This window comes from Palaemon carinicauda, chromosome 22 (assembly GCF_036898095.1).
Source record: "Palaemon carinicauda isolate YSFRI2023 chromosome 22, ASM3689809v2, whole genome shotgun sequence".
NCBI classification, from domain to species: Eukaryota; Metazoa; Arthropoda; class Malacostraca; order Decapoda; family Palaemonidae; genus Palaemon; species Palaemon carinicauda.
This window is the reverse complement of record NC_090746.1, coordinates 18,228,175-18,243,001: the sequence shown is the minus strand read 5'-3', so window position 1 is coordinate 18,243,001 and position 14,827 is coordinate 18,228,175. Positions and strand designations below refer to the sequence as shown.

The following is a 14,827-nucleotide window of genomic DNA, read 5'->3' as shown; positions in this document are numbered from 1 at the left end:
ATCAAAAATAGAAAAGCCCTGTAAGCCATTTTCAGATATTGAACTATCATACAATAGACAAAGCCTAGTTCAGTGAGGTTTATAAACATACACATATAATGAAACAGAAGGCTATATTATCTTAGGGGAAGGAATAGGTTAGATTTATTGGGTATAATTATTTATTCCATCACTAAATACAAACCCTTCACCATTTATAGGTGATGTTACTTTCAACGAAGCTGAAAGACAAGCCATGAGAATTTTAGCGAGGGATAACGACCCCAACCGCTAGTTCTATCCGCTCACTCACACACCTGGGCTAAGCGCCCACTTTATTTTCTGGCTCGGTAGTGGTCAGACGTTGCCGCTTTCTTCCGCCAAGACTTGCCATTTGAATAATACTTTATGCTTTTTCTATTCAGTGTGTCTGTACTTTATTTATCCCTGCATACCTGTCTTGGTCACGAAGGCCGCTCCTGCGGTACATTCATGTCCGCCCTTGAGACAGACCCCACCTGCTGTGTCCTGTTTGCTGGGACCGTCAGTGGGATCGGAACAACACCTGTAATGACTTTCGGGAGTGGTATACCTCCCAGTTGGATAGGGTTGGGTGCAGGAAAAAGAAGAAGGCAAGCAAGATTTTTCTCCTTTGGGGTCATCCTTGAAGTCGCGGACTTCTTTAACTCTGATCTCTTCCCGAATCTGCTCATCCATCTGTCCTCGCTGGGGAATGACCGAGTTGCAGCGCAGCCTTGTTAACCCCAGGTCAACCTAGTAGGCCGAAGGACGGTACCATTTCTCCTAGCGATTCGGTCCCACCCCTTTCCCCAGGAATCACCTGCTCTTTGTCTGATCTGTTACGTTTTTGGCCATCAGCGGGCATTGATGGTCCCCCATCGAAGGAAGTTTTGTTTGAACTCCTTCAGTTATGGGTTGAGCGGAAGCATATTCCAACTTCCTAGGTGGTGGAGCTTTCCCCTGTGGGCACAGGTGCTGCTGCCAGTCAGTCATACTTTTGGTCTCCTGTGGCTGATGCCGAAGACTATGCTTCACCCCCTGGGGTGATGGGAGAGCAAGTCCTAGGCAAGTTCCTCCTTCTGGAGAACATCTCTCTCGTCCGCGAGAGAAACCAATTCGTGACCAGCTTGTGAATTACGCCTACACTTCTTCTCTAGGTCTGGGGGAGAGCATAGTCCTAGGCAATGTCCTCCTTTCATAGAATGTTCCTCTCTTTCGCGAGAGAAAGCTTGTGTGCAGCTTTTCTCTCTGGAGGAATCTACTAGACGTTTCCCTCCGGGGGTCCGTCAGGTGGAGGAGTTTCTAACCTCTCGTCACCCTGGGCGTTCTCCTCCCCCTGCGGTAAGGAGATGCCCGTTTAAACCTTCAGGTTCTCGTCTTGTGGTTCCTTCCGGCTCTCGTGACGGTTACCCTGAGCGTTTGGGCTCTTGTGATCCCAAGACTTTCGGCTCTTGTGATCCTGAGCCTTTTGGCTCTCGTTACGTTGAGCCTCCTGGCTCTCATAACCCTGGGCTTTCAGGTCCTTGTTACACAGAGCCTTCCGGCTCTTGTGACCCTCATTACGTTAAGCCTTCGGGCTCTTGTGACCCTCATTACGTTAAGCCTTCGGGCTCTCATTACCCTCGTTATGATGAGATTTCGAGCTTTCGTAACCCTGAGCGTTTAGACTCTCGTCGCGCGGAAGCTTCACCCTTGTCGCGCGTGGCCCTCCCCTGGGGGCCCCTCGTCAGGGCCCTCGTCGCGCGGAGGCTAAGCCCTCGTTGCGCGGGGCCCCCGGGGGCCCTCGTCGCGCGGGCCCCGGGGGCTCTCGTCACTCGGGGCCCCAGGGGCCGTCGCCGCACAGAGCCCCCGGGGGCCCTCGTGGCTCGGTGCCCTCGTGCCCTCATCGCCCTGAGCCCTCGGGCTCACGTTATGCAGAACCCACGTGTTCTCATGACACAGCCTTCGATTCTCGTCTCGTTGAGTCTTCTGGCTCTCTTGACCTTGGGCCTCCGGGCTCATGTTACGATTTGCCTCCGGGTTTTTGCAACCCAGAACCTCCAGGTTCTTGGCGCACCGAACCTCTCGGTTTTCATGACCTCGAGCCTCCAGGTTCTCATCGCACCGAACCTCTCGGTTTTCATGACCTCGAGCCTCCAGGTTCTCATCGCACCAAACCTCTCGGTTCTCGTGACCTCGTACCTTCAGGCTCTCATCTCGCCAAGCCTTCAGGATCTCATGGTTTTGAGCCTCCGGGTTCTTGTTGAACTGATCTTTTGGGCTCTCGTAACTTTGGGCCTTCGGGTCGTCGTCATGCTGAACCTTGGAGTTCTCATGACCCACAGCCTTCGGCCTCATGTATCGCTGAGCCTTTGTGGTTGTGTCTCGCCGAGCCTTTGTGGTTGTGTCTCGCTGAGTCTTTGGTGTTCGTGTCTCGCTGAGTCTTTGGGCTCGTGTCTCGCTGAGCCTTCGGGCTCATGTCTTGCTGGGCCTTCGGGCTTTTGCTATGACGATACCTCAGGATCTCGTTACCAGACATCTGCTCTTTATGCTACAGCGTCGCGCTGCAGAACAGCATTGTGTGACGGAGCAGCGTCGCGTGACCTGCAGTGTCACAACCCTATTGATCGATATGCGCCAGCCAAGCTGGTCTAGCCAACTTCTTGCCTCTCGTCTTCGTACAAGATAGCAAGGTGACGAGGGGTGGTATTCCTGTTTAGCCAGCCCTGTTAGCTCTCAACTGCCACAAGGTGACTCTCACCATCTTACCGCTCTCCTCCTCGTCAATTGCCCTTGCATCGGTTCATGAGACCAACTGCCCCAATTCCCTCCTAGGGATTGGTACCCACTAGATTGGGTTTGGGGTGAAAGACATAAGGAAGCACCAAAGTAGTCCCCTGCTTCGAGGTATTAATGCCTAGCAACCCCTCCCCCCAGCGGTTAGACCGGTGCCAATCCTGCTTGCAGGTAAGGAGTCTAAGAAACCTTTTCAGGTTCCTAGACCCAGGTCTCGTGGCCACCCAAAGGATCCTCCTCCCAGTTCATCGGGAGGTAGGAACCACCCCATGACTAAGCGCACTATTTAACCCTTTTACCCCCAAAGGACGTACTGGTACGTTTCATAAAACTCATCCCTTTACCCCCATGGACGTACCCGTATGTCCTTGCAAAGAAATGCTATAAAAATTTTTTTTTCCATATTTTTGATAATTTTTTGAGAAAATTCAGGGATTTTCCAAGAGAATGAGACCAACCTGACCTCTCTATGACAAAAATTAAGGCTGTTAGAGCAATTTAAGAGAAATATACTGCAAAATGTGCTGGGGAAAAAATAACCCCTTGGGGGTTAAGGGTTGGAAATTTCCAAAGAGCCTGGGGGTAAAAGGGTTAACGTAGTGTGGGAGGCTGTAATGGGGGCCATTCCCTGTTCTGAATCTTTGGGTGGCTGCTCTCCTTCCCGGCGCCTTTACTCCTGCAGATCCTAGGTGGAGTTTAGAAGGTCCTGCTCTGGAGGGACCTCCCCGTAAGGAGAGACCCCTGTTACCTCGGAAGAGGAGTCAGGAGGAGAGTACCACGAAGGTTCTTGGGCTTCTCTTATAGTTTCGGGTTCAACAGGTTAAACCGAAGGGGAAAAGGAAATGATTAGGCCGTCTCCCTCAAGGGAGGACAGGACAATCTCTTTGACGGACTCCTTCCACCTCTCTCCGATAGAGGTGGTTCCAAGAGAGTATTTCTGTCGCCCTTAGAGATGAGGGCAGCCTTCCTTGCCCTCCAACAATTCCAACAGTTCCTGGCGGTGCACTCCGTGGTATTGATGAGCGACAACACCACGGTAGTAGCGTACTTAAATAAACAAGGCGGTACCTTCTTGTAGCCCCTGTGCCGTCTAGCAGTAGAGATACTCAGATGGACAGAAGACAACTGGGTGTCCCTATCTGCTTGCTTCATTCCAGGCAAGAGAAATGGGCTTGCAGACAATCCAAGTAGAATGACTCAGATAGTGGGCTCCAAGTGGTCTTTGAATCATCTAGTAGCCAACAAAGTCCTGACTTTGTGGGGTTCCCCAACTGTGGACCTGTTCGCGAAAGCTTTGAATTTCAGGGTTCTGCTCTACTGTTCCACAGTCCCGGACCCCTAGGCTCTTTGGCAAGATGCATTCCAACAATGGTGGGAAAACATAGATGTGTATGCATTTCCCCCATTCTGCCTGATGAGAAAGTCCTCAACCAAGTCATAATAAGCAAGAACTTATCAACGACTCTAATAGTTCCGCTAGGACATCACGACGTCACGCAGAATGATCCCGGACCTTGTACAGCTCCTGACGAAGCTTCCGAGGGAACTTCCTCCATGACACGGTCTACTCAAACAGCCACAAGCCAACATCTTCCACAAAGCCGTAGCTTCACTTCGGCTTCACGCCAGGAGATTGTGCAGCACCTCCTCTCTCAGAGAGGCTTTTCGAATAAGTTGTGGAAAGGATGTCTACACACCTCAGAAGCTCTTCAGCATCAGTCTACCAGGCTAAATGGTCTGTTTTCTATGGCTGGTGAAGTGGAAGGGGAATCACTCCCCTCAATGCCTTTATTCCAACAATAGCGGAGTTCCTTGTACATCTTCGGGAAGAAATGCTTCTCTCTGTTTCGGCATCAAAGGCTACCCTCAGACTTGGGTCTCGCCTTTAAACTGAAAGGAGTAGATATTTTCTCCTCGGAACTTTCTCTTCTCATACGGAGTTATGAGATTACTTGTCCCTAGTTGGAAGTTAGACCTCTTCCTTGGAACACGGTTCAGGTCCTTCAGTCCCTGAGGCCTACGAATCATTAGGCCAGGCAACAGATCACCACCTTATCCTGAAGACAGTTTCCTACTCGCTTTGGCTTCTAACAAGAGAGTCGGTGAACTGCATGGTCTATCATACGACATCTATTAAAGGGAATGGGGAGAAGTAAATACTTGGCTTCATCCCTGAGTTTATTACTAAGACTCAAAATCCTGGGGTATCGTATCCTAAATTTGGTCCCTTCAGGATCGAGAGAGTCCGTTCTGTAACCGAAGATTCAGATCAACTGGTACTTTGCCCAGTAAGAGTCTGAGGTGTTTCCTTAAAAGAACAGCAGCAGCTCGCCCCTGTGTATCACCAATGTTTGTTAGCATGAAGAAGGTCAAGAGGAGGGTCATGAAGAACACAATCTCGTCATGGATTTACAAGGTCATTGACCTTGCTCTTAATCCTGACCCTCCTCCACAATGACAACCCAGAGCTCATGAAGTGAGGGGCATTGCAACGTTCCTGCTGTTCAAAAAGAACTACTCTGTGGCGCAGGTACTGCAATAAGGCGTGTGGAAGCATCAGACAACCTTCACAGTCCACTACCTGCAAGATGTAACCCATGTGAACATGGATACGTTTTCCATTGGTCCTGTGATGGCTGCACAACAAGTGGTCTAAAACATGTTAAGCTCCCTGATGGACAAGTATCAGAGGGTGAGGGCTGAGATTACCTGGGTTAATCTGTGATGAATGAGTAGAATAACCGGCTTTTTCTTTCCTTCATCTTCTCCTTCTTTCCCCCTCTGCAGGTAAGATCCATTTCTCTAATGTAACCTAAGTATAGAAATAATAATATTTGTTGTGACCCCAATACCTCTTACGAGGGGGCTATTGGGTAAAGTCTCAGTACTCTCAGATTCCTATAACTTGAGATCCTATTATTAAACCAGCCACATTGCTAGTATCACAAACACACAGCTTGCCAAGAGCCATTTGGCACAGACTTCCTCCCCTATAAATAGCAAAGGATTTGTATTTAGTGTTGGAACAAATGACAAATTTGGAATTAATTTGTATTTTTCCTAACGATGCAAACCTGGAGCTATTCATACAAATTGGCCTGCCAGCCTTGTCCTCCAAGAAAGTCCTGCCCGAAAGCTAAGTGGGTGCTCAGCCCAGGTGTGTGAGTGACCGGGTAGCCGGCTACCCCCCACCCCTCCCGCTAACTAGCGGTTGTGGTGGTCATCTCTCTCTAAAATTCTCCTGGCTCGTCTTAGTAACATTTTCTGTAAATAGCTCCAGGTTTGTATCATTAGGAAAAATAAAAATTGCTTCAAAATTTGTCATATTCAACCAATAGCTGGGGCTCAGTGTTTATGGTTCAGCTGAAAATTGATTAAAGATTACCATATAAGAAACCTTTTCTGGTAAAACTCAGTAGCATAATTATGTGGTAGGCTACCTTCAGATCTACACTGTTCAGTGTAGACTTACTACGACCTTTGTTTAAGCCACATAACTGCCCTTGGGTAAAGTCAACTTCTTTAGCAGATGTTTGACAGTAATTAAAGCAGTGAGAAACTTGATATGCCCTGTTTCTGTATTCTGCAAGCTAAACTGACTAGTTGAGCTTTTAATATATTGCAAAATTAAGAACCTTTTGATCTTTATGCTCACGGAGTTCTAGACCCAAATGGTATTGTCTTTTGACTTTGCTATACAACTGATCACTTAGCTCTAAAATTCAGTTAATTTTTGTAAGTTAGCAAGAAGTTCTTTTTGTAGTTGTTGGAGAATTGATAATGTTATTCCATAGGTAAATGTGGTTGTGATGGTTCAAACTCATCTCATTACTGACTTATTACTATAACCCCAGATTATCTAAATTTCTTTTATATTCATTGGTAGAATATCTGATTTCATATGCTGAAAGTAATCACCTGTTCTGAAGTTTGTAGTTTGGCTTTCACAAGGACCTTGGTGCTTATGATGATGTTCTTACAATTTTTAATGTCATAAAGGAATCCTTGATTCTGATCATGAAGTCTGTTTGATTAGTTATGATTTTAGTGCAGGTTTCACAGTGCTAGTGAATTATTCATGAGGCCTTTGTTTTCAAACTTGAAGAGAGGATTTGATGGATCATTTGTAGTTTTACTATTGGAAGTTTAATCAATAGATAGCAGAGTATTTTTTATGGGCATTATAGTATGATTGTAAGTAGTTCAAGGACAGTTACTCCTCAACATCTGGATCTCAGCATTGATGTTTCTTTAACTTTGTATAACTTAAAATTTTATGTGTGATTTTCGACAGCAAGTTTACTTTTGAGAAACACAATAGGTCAGCCTTCTTTAATTGCACAAAAAAAATTGGCCTTGGTGAGAAAGTCACATAAAATTTTCAGTGATCAATCTATTTTGAAGTGTTTTAATTCTTTCATTCTACCCTGTTTCGAGTATTGTTCTCCTGTTTGGTCTTCACCAGCCAATTCTCATCTTAATTTGTTGAACAGAAACTTACGGTCTATTAGATTTCTTATTCCTGATCTAGATATTAATCTCTGGCACCGTTGATCAATTATTTTGTAATGCATGTTGCATAAGATTTTTCATAATTCTGATCATCCTTCACATTCAGGTCTTCCCTGATAGTATCATCCTGTTCATAATACTATGTATGCTTTTAATTTTTATAGTCAGGCCTTCTCCATCATGAGGCTCAATATTACACAGTATTCTAGAAGTTTTATTTCAGTTGGGACTAAGTTGTGGAATGATCTTCCTAATTGGGTAGTTGAGTCAATAGACCTTCAGAGTTCAAACTTGCAGCAATTTTTTTTTTTTATGTTGAACAGGCTGACATAAGTCTTTTTTATAGTTTATATATGAAAAATCTGTTTTAATGTTTTCTTGCATCTGACATCTGAATGAAAATTCAAATGATGACGGATCATGTCGAAGCCTAACAATACTCAGAGTTGATTGTTAGTTGGTCTAGCTCATAGGTTCTGCCATCCCAGATTTTTTTATTGACAAGGTTTCTTTAACTACATGCAACTCATAGAAAAATTGAATTTTTCTTGCCATAAACTCACATTTCAGAAATATATGGTCTCTCATCTTAAGTTGCAAAATGATTGATGTGTTGTATTGAGAAAGCTTTAATTTTTTCTAGTTTTGTACTGTCCTGTCTGTTGTTACCCTGTCGGTGTTCAGCAGTTGATGATTATCTTGAATTGTGGGACAAATATTTTGAGGTTTAATTTCTTATTCCTGACCTTTATATTCCTCTCAGGCATTATCATTTGACTAGCTAAAGTATGCGTGGTGTATAAGGAATTTACATGTGTCAAACCATTATTTCAATGAATAAAACAAATTTATAAAAGGTGATACTGTATATATGCTGTATTAAAGTCAGGGAGAATACTGATGGGTCTTTCATGCAAAGAGATTTTTGTTGAATGAAGATTATGTTTTAAACATGGAAGGACTGGATGATTGGGTAACTTAGACCCTCTGTACTTATTGATATTCATTTTCAAATTATTATAGAATATGGACTTTGGCTCTGGATTCAGAATTATTAGTGATGAATACTGTATATAATTTGTTTCATCAAAACCACGGTGTTACAGTTCACTTAATTTTTCTAGTAGCTGTTACTGACAAAATTTAAATATCACCAATGGTCACCTAGCTTTAGTTCATAACCAGAAATTTGTTTTGTGTGTACCTTTGCTATTATAGTTTGATTTTTTTAGACATGTAGATGTACCCCTTGCAGCATTGATAGTTTAGTTGTATATCTAGGTCATTTGGCAGCCAATTATCCAAATAATATAAATCAGAGGTGTCCATGAAAATAATTTTAAAGTTTTAATTTGTCACTATAATTTCTGATTTTTACCCTTATCAAAGCCCAACTAATATCCTGCTTTTAATTTGAGTCATTTTCCAAAAATATTAGGGGTATTCTAAATTATTAGGGAAGATTTTTCATTATGCCATAAGATATCTTCTATGCCTTCTTTGGGGATTGCTAAAAATTATATTATGGTTGATAAATCAGGGGACTGAATATTGTACATAGTTTTAGTTCTATAAATTTTTTCTAATTAAGGACTTATTTTTTACTGTTTTCTGTAAAGTATTATTAGTTAGTTATTTATGAACCTTGGAATTCAAAGTGGAACTAAGAGTAGACGGCAATATTTTTGTACTGTAAAGCTTTATTTTTTAGTGCTGGGATGTTAGTGACTAATAATTTTGATGCCTTGGACATTAGGAAAATGACTCAAAATTTTTATGCCCCAAATCCATAAGTGTACCATTCTGGACTTTTCCCTATTCCACATTCCCCATAACTGAGCATTCCCCATAGGCACACCCACCATTACTGTGGAACATGGATCCTTCGACTGTGACACGCTATCAGTCTGTTCTTCGGCCACAGCGGCTTCCCTCTACTACCATGCATGTACGTTGTTTTAGAAAACTTTTTAAGTAGTGGACTACACAAAAGTTTTGAATGGCTAAAAGCCTACAATTTTTATGTAATTGTGTGCATGTATTTAAATAAAAAGAAATATTCTTATTCCACTGTTGTCTTGCTCTGCTTGTAGATAAATCTTATATCTTCAGTGTTTGTTTAGATACTGTATTTGGATTATATTTACATTTTTTTTTTTTATAATCGTAACTGTATTTGCATTGTTAAGTTTACAATTTGATACTTAGCAGGGGTTGTAATTGATAATGCTTCTTGAATTTACTCTTTCCATAATGAGGATAACAATTGCTGAAGGTTTACATATAGACAAGTGTCATAATGAAATTATAATGAGAGGTATTCTATTGCTTAGGATATTTAAAGAGGGTTGATCTTTGTGACTAGTGTTATACCAACAGCGCTATCTTTACCAGTAGCTTGGACTGCATGTTGTATACACAAGGGATTAGTTTAGATCCACAGCCATACTACTGCATTGAGTTTGGTTTCTTTATAGACTTTTTATGTAATAGCAAAAATTCAATGCTGATTTATCAAAACAGTTTGGAAGTCAGAACTAATTTTCCATTAAATGACATTGATAATGACAAATGTGGAAACAAACCTTTGTATAACAAGTTTTTATTCAATTTTTATGCCTCTAGGTAATGAATGATGATAATGCTTTTAAGTATAGAGCAAGATAATAGAACTATAGTAATTTGTACACATACTGTATGTAACATCAGTGGAAAAAATATTCTCCACTCTTTAATTACTATTTTATTGAAGGGATAAAACCATACATAATTTTTTAACAATAGACTCAATCAGCAGAAATAAAATTAGGAGTAAGGAGTAAACTCTCCCATTAAATGTCCCATTAAATGAAGTACTGTATGACTCAAATAAGTTCAGAGAGTACAAGAAAATTTTCCATGCCTTGATTGTTTTCCCGTGTAGGACAATATAGTTTTAAAATTGTTTTATGAAAGTTTAGCATGAACAGAACCTGATAATTCTGTCACAGTAGTGCTTCTAGAAATTATATGTATGGAATATATTTTAGTCAGTATTATGGGATTTTGAAGTTCAGTACTGCTTATATGGTTTCTTCCACTTACAGTACAAAAAAGGAAACATAACATATGAAGATAGATAATGCAGTTTATACAGATTCAGGTTCGGTGAATAGGAAGGTCATTCACTTGAATGATTGACATTTAGAGTAAACCCCGCTAATCTGGCACAAAAGGGGAAGGGCTGTGCCTGATAATCCAAATTGCTGTTTGTTCTTACACAGATACAAGCCCTCATCCTATAATAGGAGTAGGTTTTCAGCATAGCTGAAACCAGGCTGTTAAAACTATACAGTAATGAGGTGTCAGTAGTTAGAGGCAAGGAAGCCCTGCCCCTACACTGAGCAATCCCTTTGTTTTTAGCTGACGGATAGTGCTAATGTATTTCTGGCACCCTCAACTTGCTGTTTTGAATTTCTCTTTCTTCAAGTTGTGCGATCTGCTCGACATGTCAGTTGAACAAGAAACTTAGGGTTTCTCACAAGTCCCTTTGTCGGCAGTGTTCGAGGATGCCTTCTAACATCACAGGAATTCTAGATGTTTACTTCCTGTCACCTATTTTTTGGTTTCACCGATTACTCAGCAATGAGTCAATGACCTTGAGGCTCGGCATGACCTCGTTTGTTCCCAGGCGACTACATGCCAGTTGTATCTGGATCAGCTGTTTTTCTTATTCCATCGTACGGGGTAATCTCAAACTTCACGGTGAAGGATACTGTGCAGCCCTTGAACCTAGTTTTCATCAAGTCCACAGGTCACTCAACGATTACATTTGAACACTCCCGAAAAGCAGCAAGTAGGGGACCTTCAAGACCATCCTTTACTATTGCAAGCTCTGCTAAGCAGGTAAGAACAGCATATCTTTGCCAGTATCGCAAGTCATTCTGGATGGTAGAAGATCTTCAACACTTTGGTTCAGAATTGCGTATTTAGGACATAGAATCCAGTCCTCTTTCATCTCTTTTCTTCAAGAAATACTGTACTTACTGGGAACAAGGCTGACTTTCATTTTAAAGGATACTCATGAATGGCAGAGGCATGAGATAGTGGCATTGCCCTAGAGATAGGACAATGCCCTAGAAGACTAACCATATACTGTATACATATCAGTGGCCAAACCCCCTTTCCCCCCTAGCTAGGACCAGGAAAGGCTAGGCAATGTTGCCGATGACTCAGCAAGTTTACCTACAGGCTCCCCAAACCCCCCATCCTTACCTCACAAGGATGGCGAGGTTGCACACACTACAAGAAACTACCGAGTATGAATGGGACTCAGTCTCTCGTTCAGCAGATCACCAGGCAGGAAAGTTTCCAATAAGCTACCACAACCCTGTCCAGTAACTGCGGATACCTCATTACAAATTTAATAGCCAAGTTTTATTTGCTCTGGAAACACACTGCTGTTAAAAGATTTAGGTTTGTATAGTTAGAAAAATTACAAATTACAGTAATTTTAAAAATCTGTGATATTAGTGGAATTTTTGGTCAGTTTAGGAATGTTACATACCATTAATCAGTCTGAAAACTTCTTTATTTATGATACAAAATTATTTTAACTGATAATACAGACTTGTGTTTGTGTATGCTAGGCTGTTAAAGAATAATTCTTATAACTGATAAAAAATCATTTAGGAGGTGAATTCACACTTACTTTTTTTAAGAAGGTAGGTTAGTATAGCAAATATTCATGAATTTAGACTTGATCTAGGCTTGTTGGATTAAGCATTATAAATCTTAGCGTAAAGAAGTTTATGTAACAGAACTGTACTTATTGATTATATGCATGGCTTTGAATTAGTCATATATTTCAAATGACCAACCTATCAAATATTCATGCTAAACATTTGTAGGCTAGGTTACCACAAATAATTAACAATAAAGATACCCTATGCATCATACTTCATAAATTTCAATAGTACAATATCACAGTATAGTTGTTTAGAACAACTGATACACATTTAATGTAGCTGGGTTTGTCACAAATGATAAAACATTATTACACAATTATTTTTAATTGAAGAGCTCTAAATATTACTAAAATATTTATAATGTTCACTTATGACTTGGCTTATTTAGTTTACATATTTAATATTTTTTTTTTTTTTTTAGAAACTACAAACCTTTTTATTGTTTTGTAGTGTAAATAACAATGTTTTTTTATGGATACCTACCTACAGTCTTTAAAAAAGATCTATTTTTAAGTTACATGTATTTAGATTTTTTATGCCCAAAGCATATGCTTTTTTATTACAAGAATCATTTTAAGATCTATAAACATGCTAGATATGGGAAGTTTAACGTACTGTATATGTATTTTATGATAATTTTGTGTCATGCATTAAACTTACCTTTTTTTAAAGCTATTGTAAAATTTTGCATTTTTTAGCATTTCAAAGTTTTTTAATATCATTCTTTACTTTTCTGACCAGTAACTGTGATAAAAGTTATTTTGCATGGCTTGTGAGTAGCATTAATTTTGAAATGTTGTGTTACCTGTTTGGAAGTCTTACGATTTCTATTTTCTTTTGCCTAAAATCTTTCATACTTTTATCTAATGGTTTAGAAATGACTAAATATTCTATAGTTATTTGTTCCTATGCATATGGATAAATTTTCTTTGAAAAAAAAAAATGGCTGTATTGGTACAACCATTGAATAATTCACAATATATAGGTAGATGGTTAATGACGTGGCGTAAGTGGAAAGCTCCCCCACCCACCTGTCACAGGATAGCTACTTTTGTCTTTGGTTACAATGGGCACAGATGTACCGTCTCATTGCTTTCTTGACTGTTGGATCTTTAATTACTTTCATTTGTGATAAGTGTTGGTTTCTTGGTTTTGTTTTTTGTGTGAGGGGTCCCACTTATAACTGGAATTGCACTGAAAAATAATGATGTGATTCAGTTAATTTTCTTTCTATGAGGATACAAACTTTTTAATCCTGTGTGTTGTGCACCTTTGTGAAAGAATTACTGTAAGGAGACCCCCCCCCCAATCCGATCTGGAAGATATTGAAGTCGAAGCATAACTCGTCTTGTTTTGTGGTAGTTTCTCTGCCTCAGAAGTGAGTTACCCAATTCAGACCAAGTGTCACCCGTAACTGCATGCTTGATAATGAAGACTATTTATTTGGTGGACACACCTGGCACAGACTGTGTTCCTTGTTTGGTGACCCTCATGTTTTTCAGTGTCAGTGTGTGTTCCCAGTGCTTCCCTTATGACAAAACCCCTAGTGGTATGATTTTTTTTATTGTGGCAAAGGAAACAATGTAGATTTCCTCCTCAGATGGAGCACAATCATTTTGAATCACCTAGACCATTACTCCTATGCGAGATCAAGGAAGAATGGTTGGCAAGAGAAAGGAGAGTTCACCCTCTCTTCCTCCCCTACCAATTTCCTCTCCCTCTACCATTCCCTTCATAAGACATTTCTTCTTCTTTGAGAAAAAGGCTACAAAGGAAATAGTCATATGGGCAGATGTTTTGTTAGAATTTTCTTGGGATTTACAGAGATCGCATTACCCTTTCAATGGGGAGTGATGGTACTGTACCCATCTGCTACGCAATACCTTTGAGTCAGTCCGAGCTGGTATTATAAATACCGCTGTTGCACTGGGAGCAGGTAAGCAGTCCTGCTCGGACTGAACATCTGCACCATAGTCCAGGGGATTGTGGAGGCGTATGTGCTTACCTATCTAGTTCTTATTGTGATATGGAGGATTGATCCTTACCCTGCTGTGCACTTTGTGCCATAACAAACTTGCCCGCCAACCTCTACCTTCGGGATCAGTTAGCAATCGTGAACCTGGTGTTACAGCCACTGCTGTTTCATTACTTGCAGGTAATCCGTCTGGCTTTAGCCCAGTATGGTTATCGGTTACTCAACTGCCTCGTACTGATACGAAGGTCATGCATTGACTGGTACCTTCGGAGTCAGTTAGTGATCACAAGCCAGGAACTATACTGATCTTCAGCACTGTATGGTAGGCCAATAGGGATATCGGATTACGGAGCTCATGCATTGGTACCTTCAAGTTAAGTTAGCAACTGTGAGCCTGTTGTGGTAGCACTACAGTTTCATCAGTTGTAACAAGTTCTTAATTGGATCGATCCCCAGCACCATAAGCTATGCCGATAAGATCATTGTAAGCTTGCTTTTGATGTGATGGAGAGTAGCCAACGGAGAGCAAATGGTGACAGGTACCTGTAGGATCAGTTAGTTAATCTTGAGCTTTGGTGTAACACCCGCTGGTGTTCAGCTTAAAGCTGCCGCAGATTTGTGATTGGTCAGTACAGTTAGAATGGTGCAACAGTAATCTCTATTTGCACTGATATTAGTTGGTTGGTCTTTGTAGACTGAAAGCCAACTCTTAAGCTATTGAACATTAGGATATGAAGTCCTGTGAAGGTATCCTCCCCCTCCTCTGATTCTGACAATTTTTCTCAGACATAATCAGGACACTAGGTAATGGTTTCAGTACAGCTGCAAAATACTGAAA

General features: G+C 41.1%; 1 protein-coding gene across 1 annotated transcript in view; it reads left to right on the top strand.

Moving 5' to 3' along the window:
* Liprin-gamma (liprin protein kazrin) overlaps positions 1–14,827 on the top strand; it is a 162,220-nt gene that overhangs the window by 41,994 nt on the left and 105,399 nt on the right. The window contains 1 exon segment of the mRNA XM_068346008.1: positions 9,140–9,235. Coding sequence (XP_068202109.1) covers positions 9,140–9,235 — 96 coding nt within the window.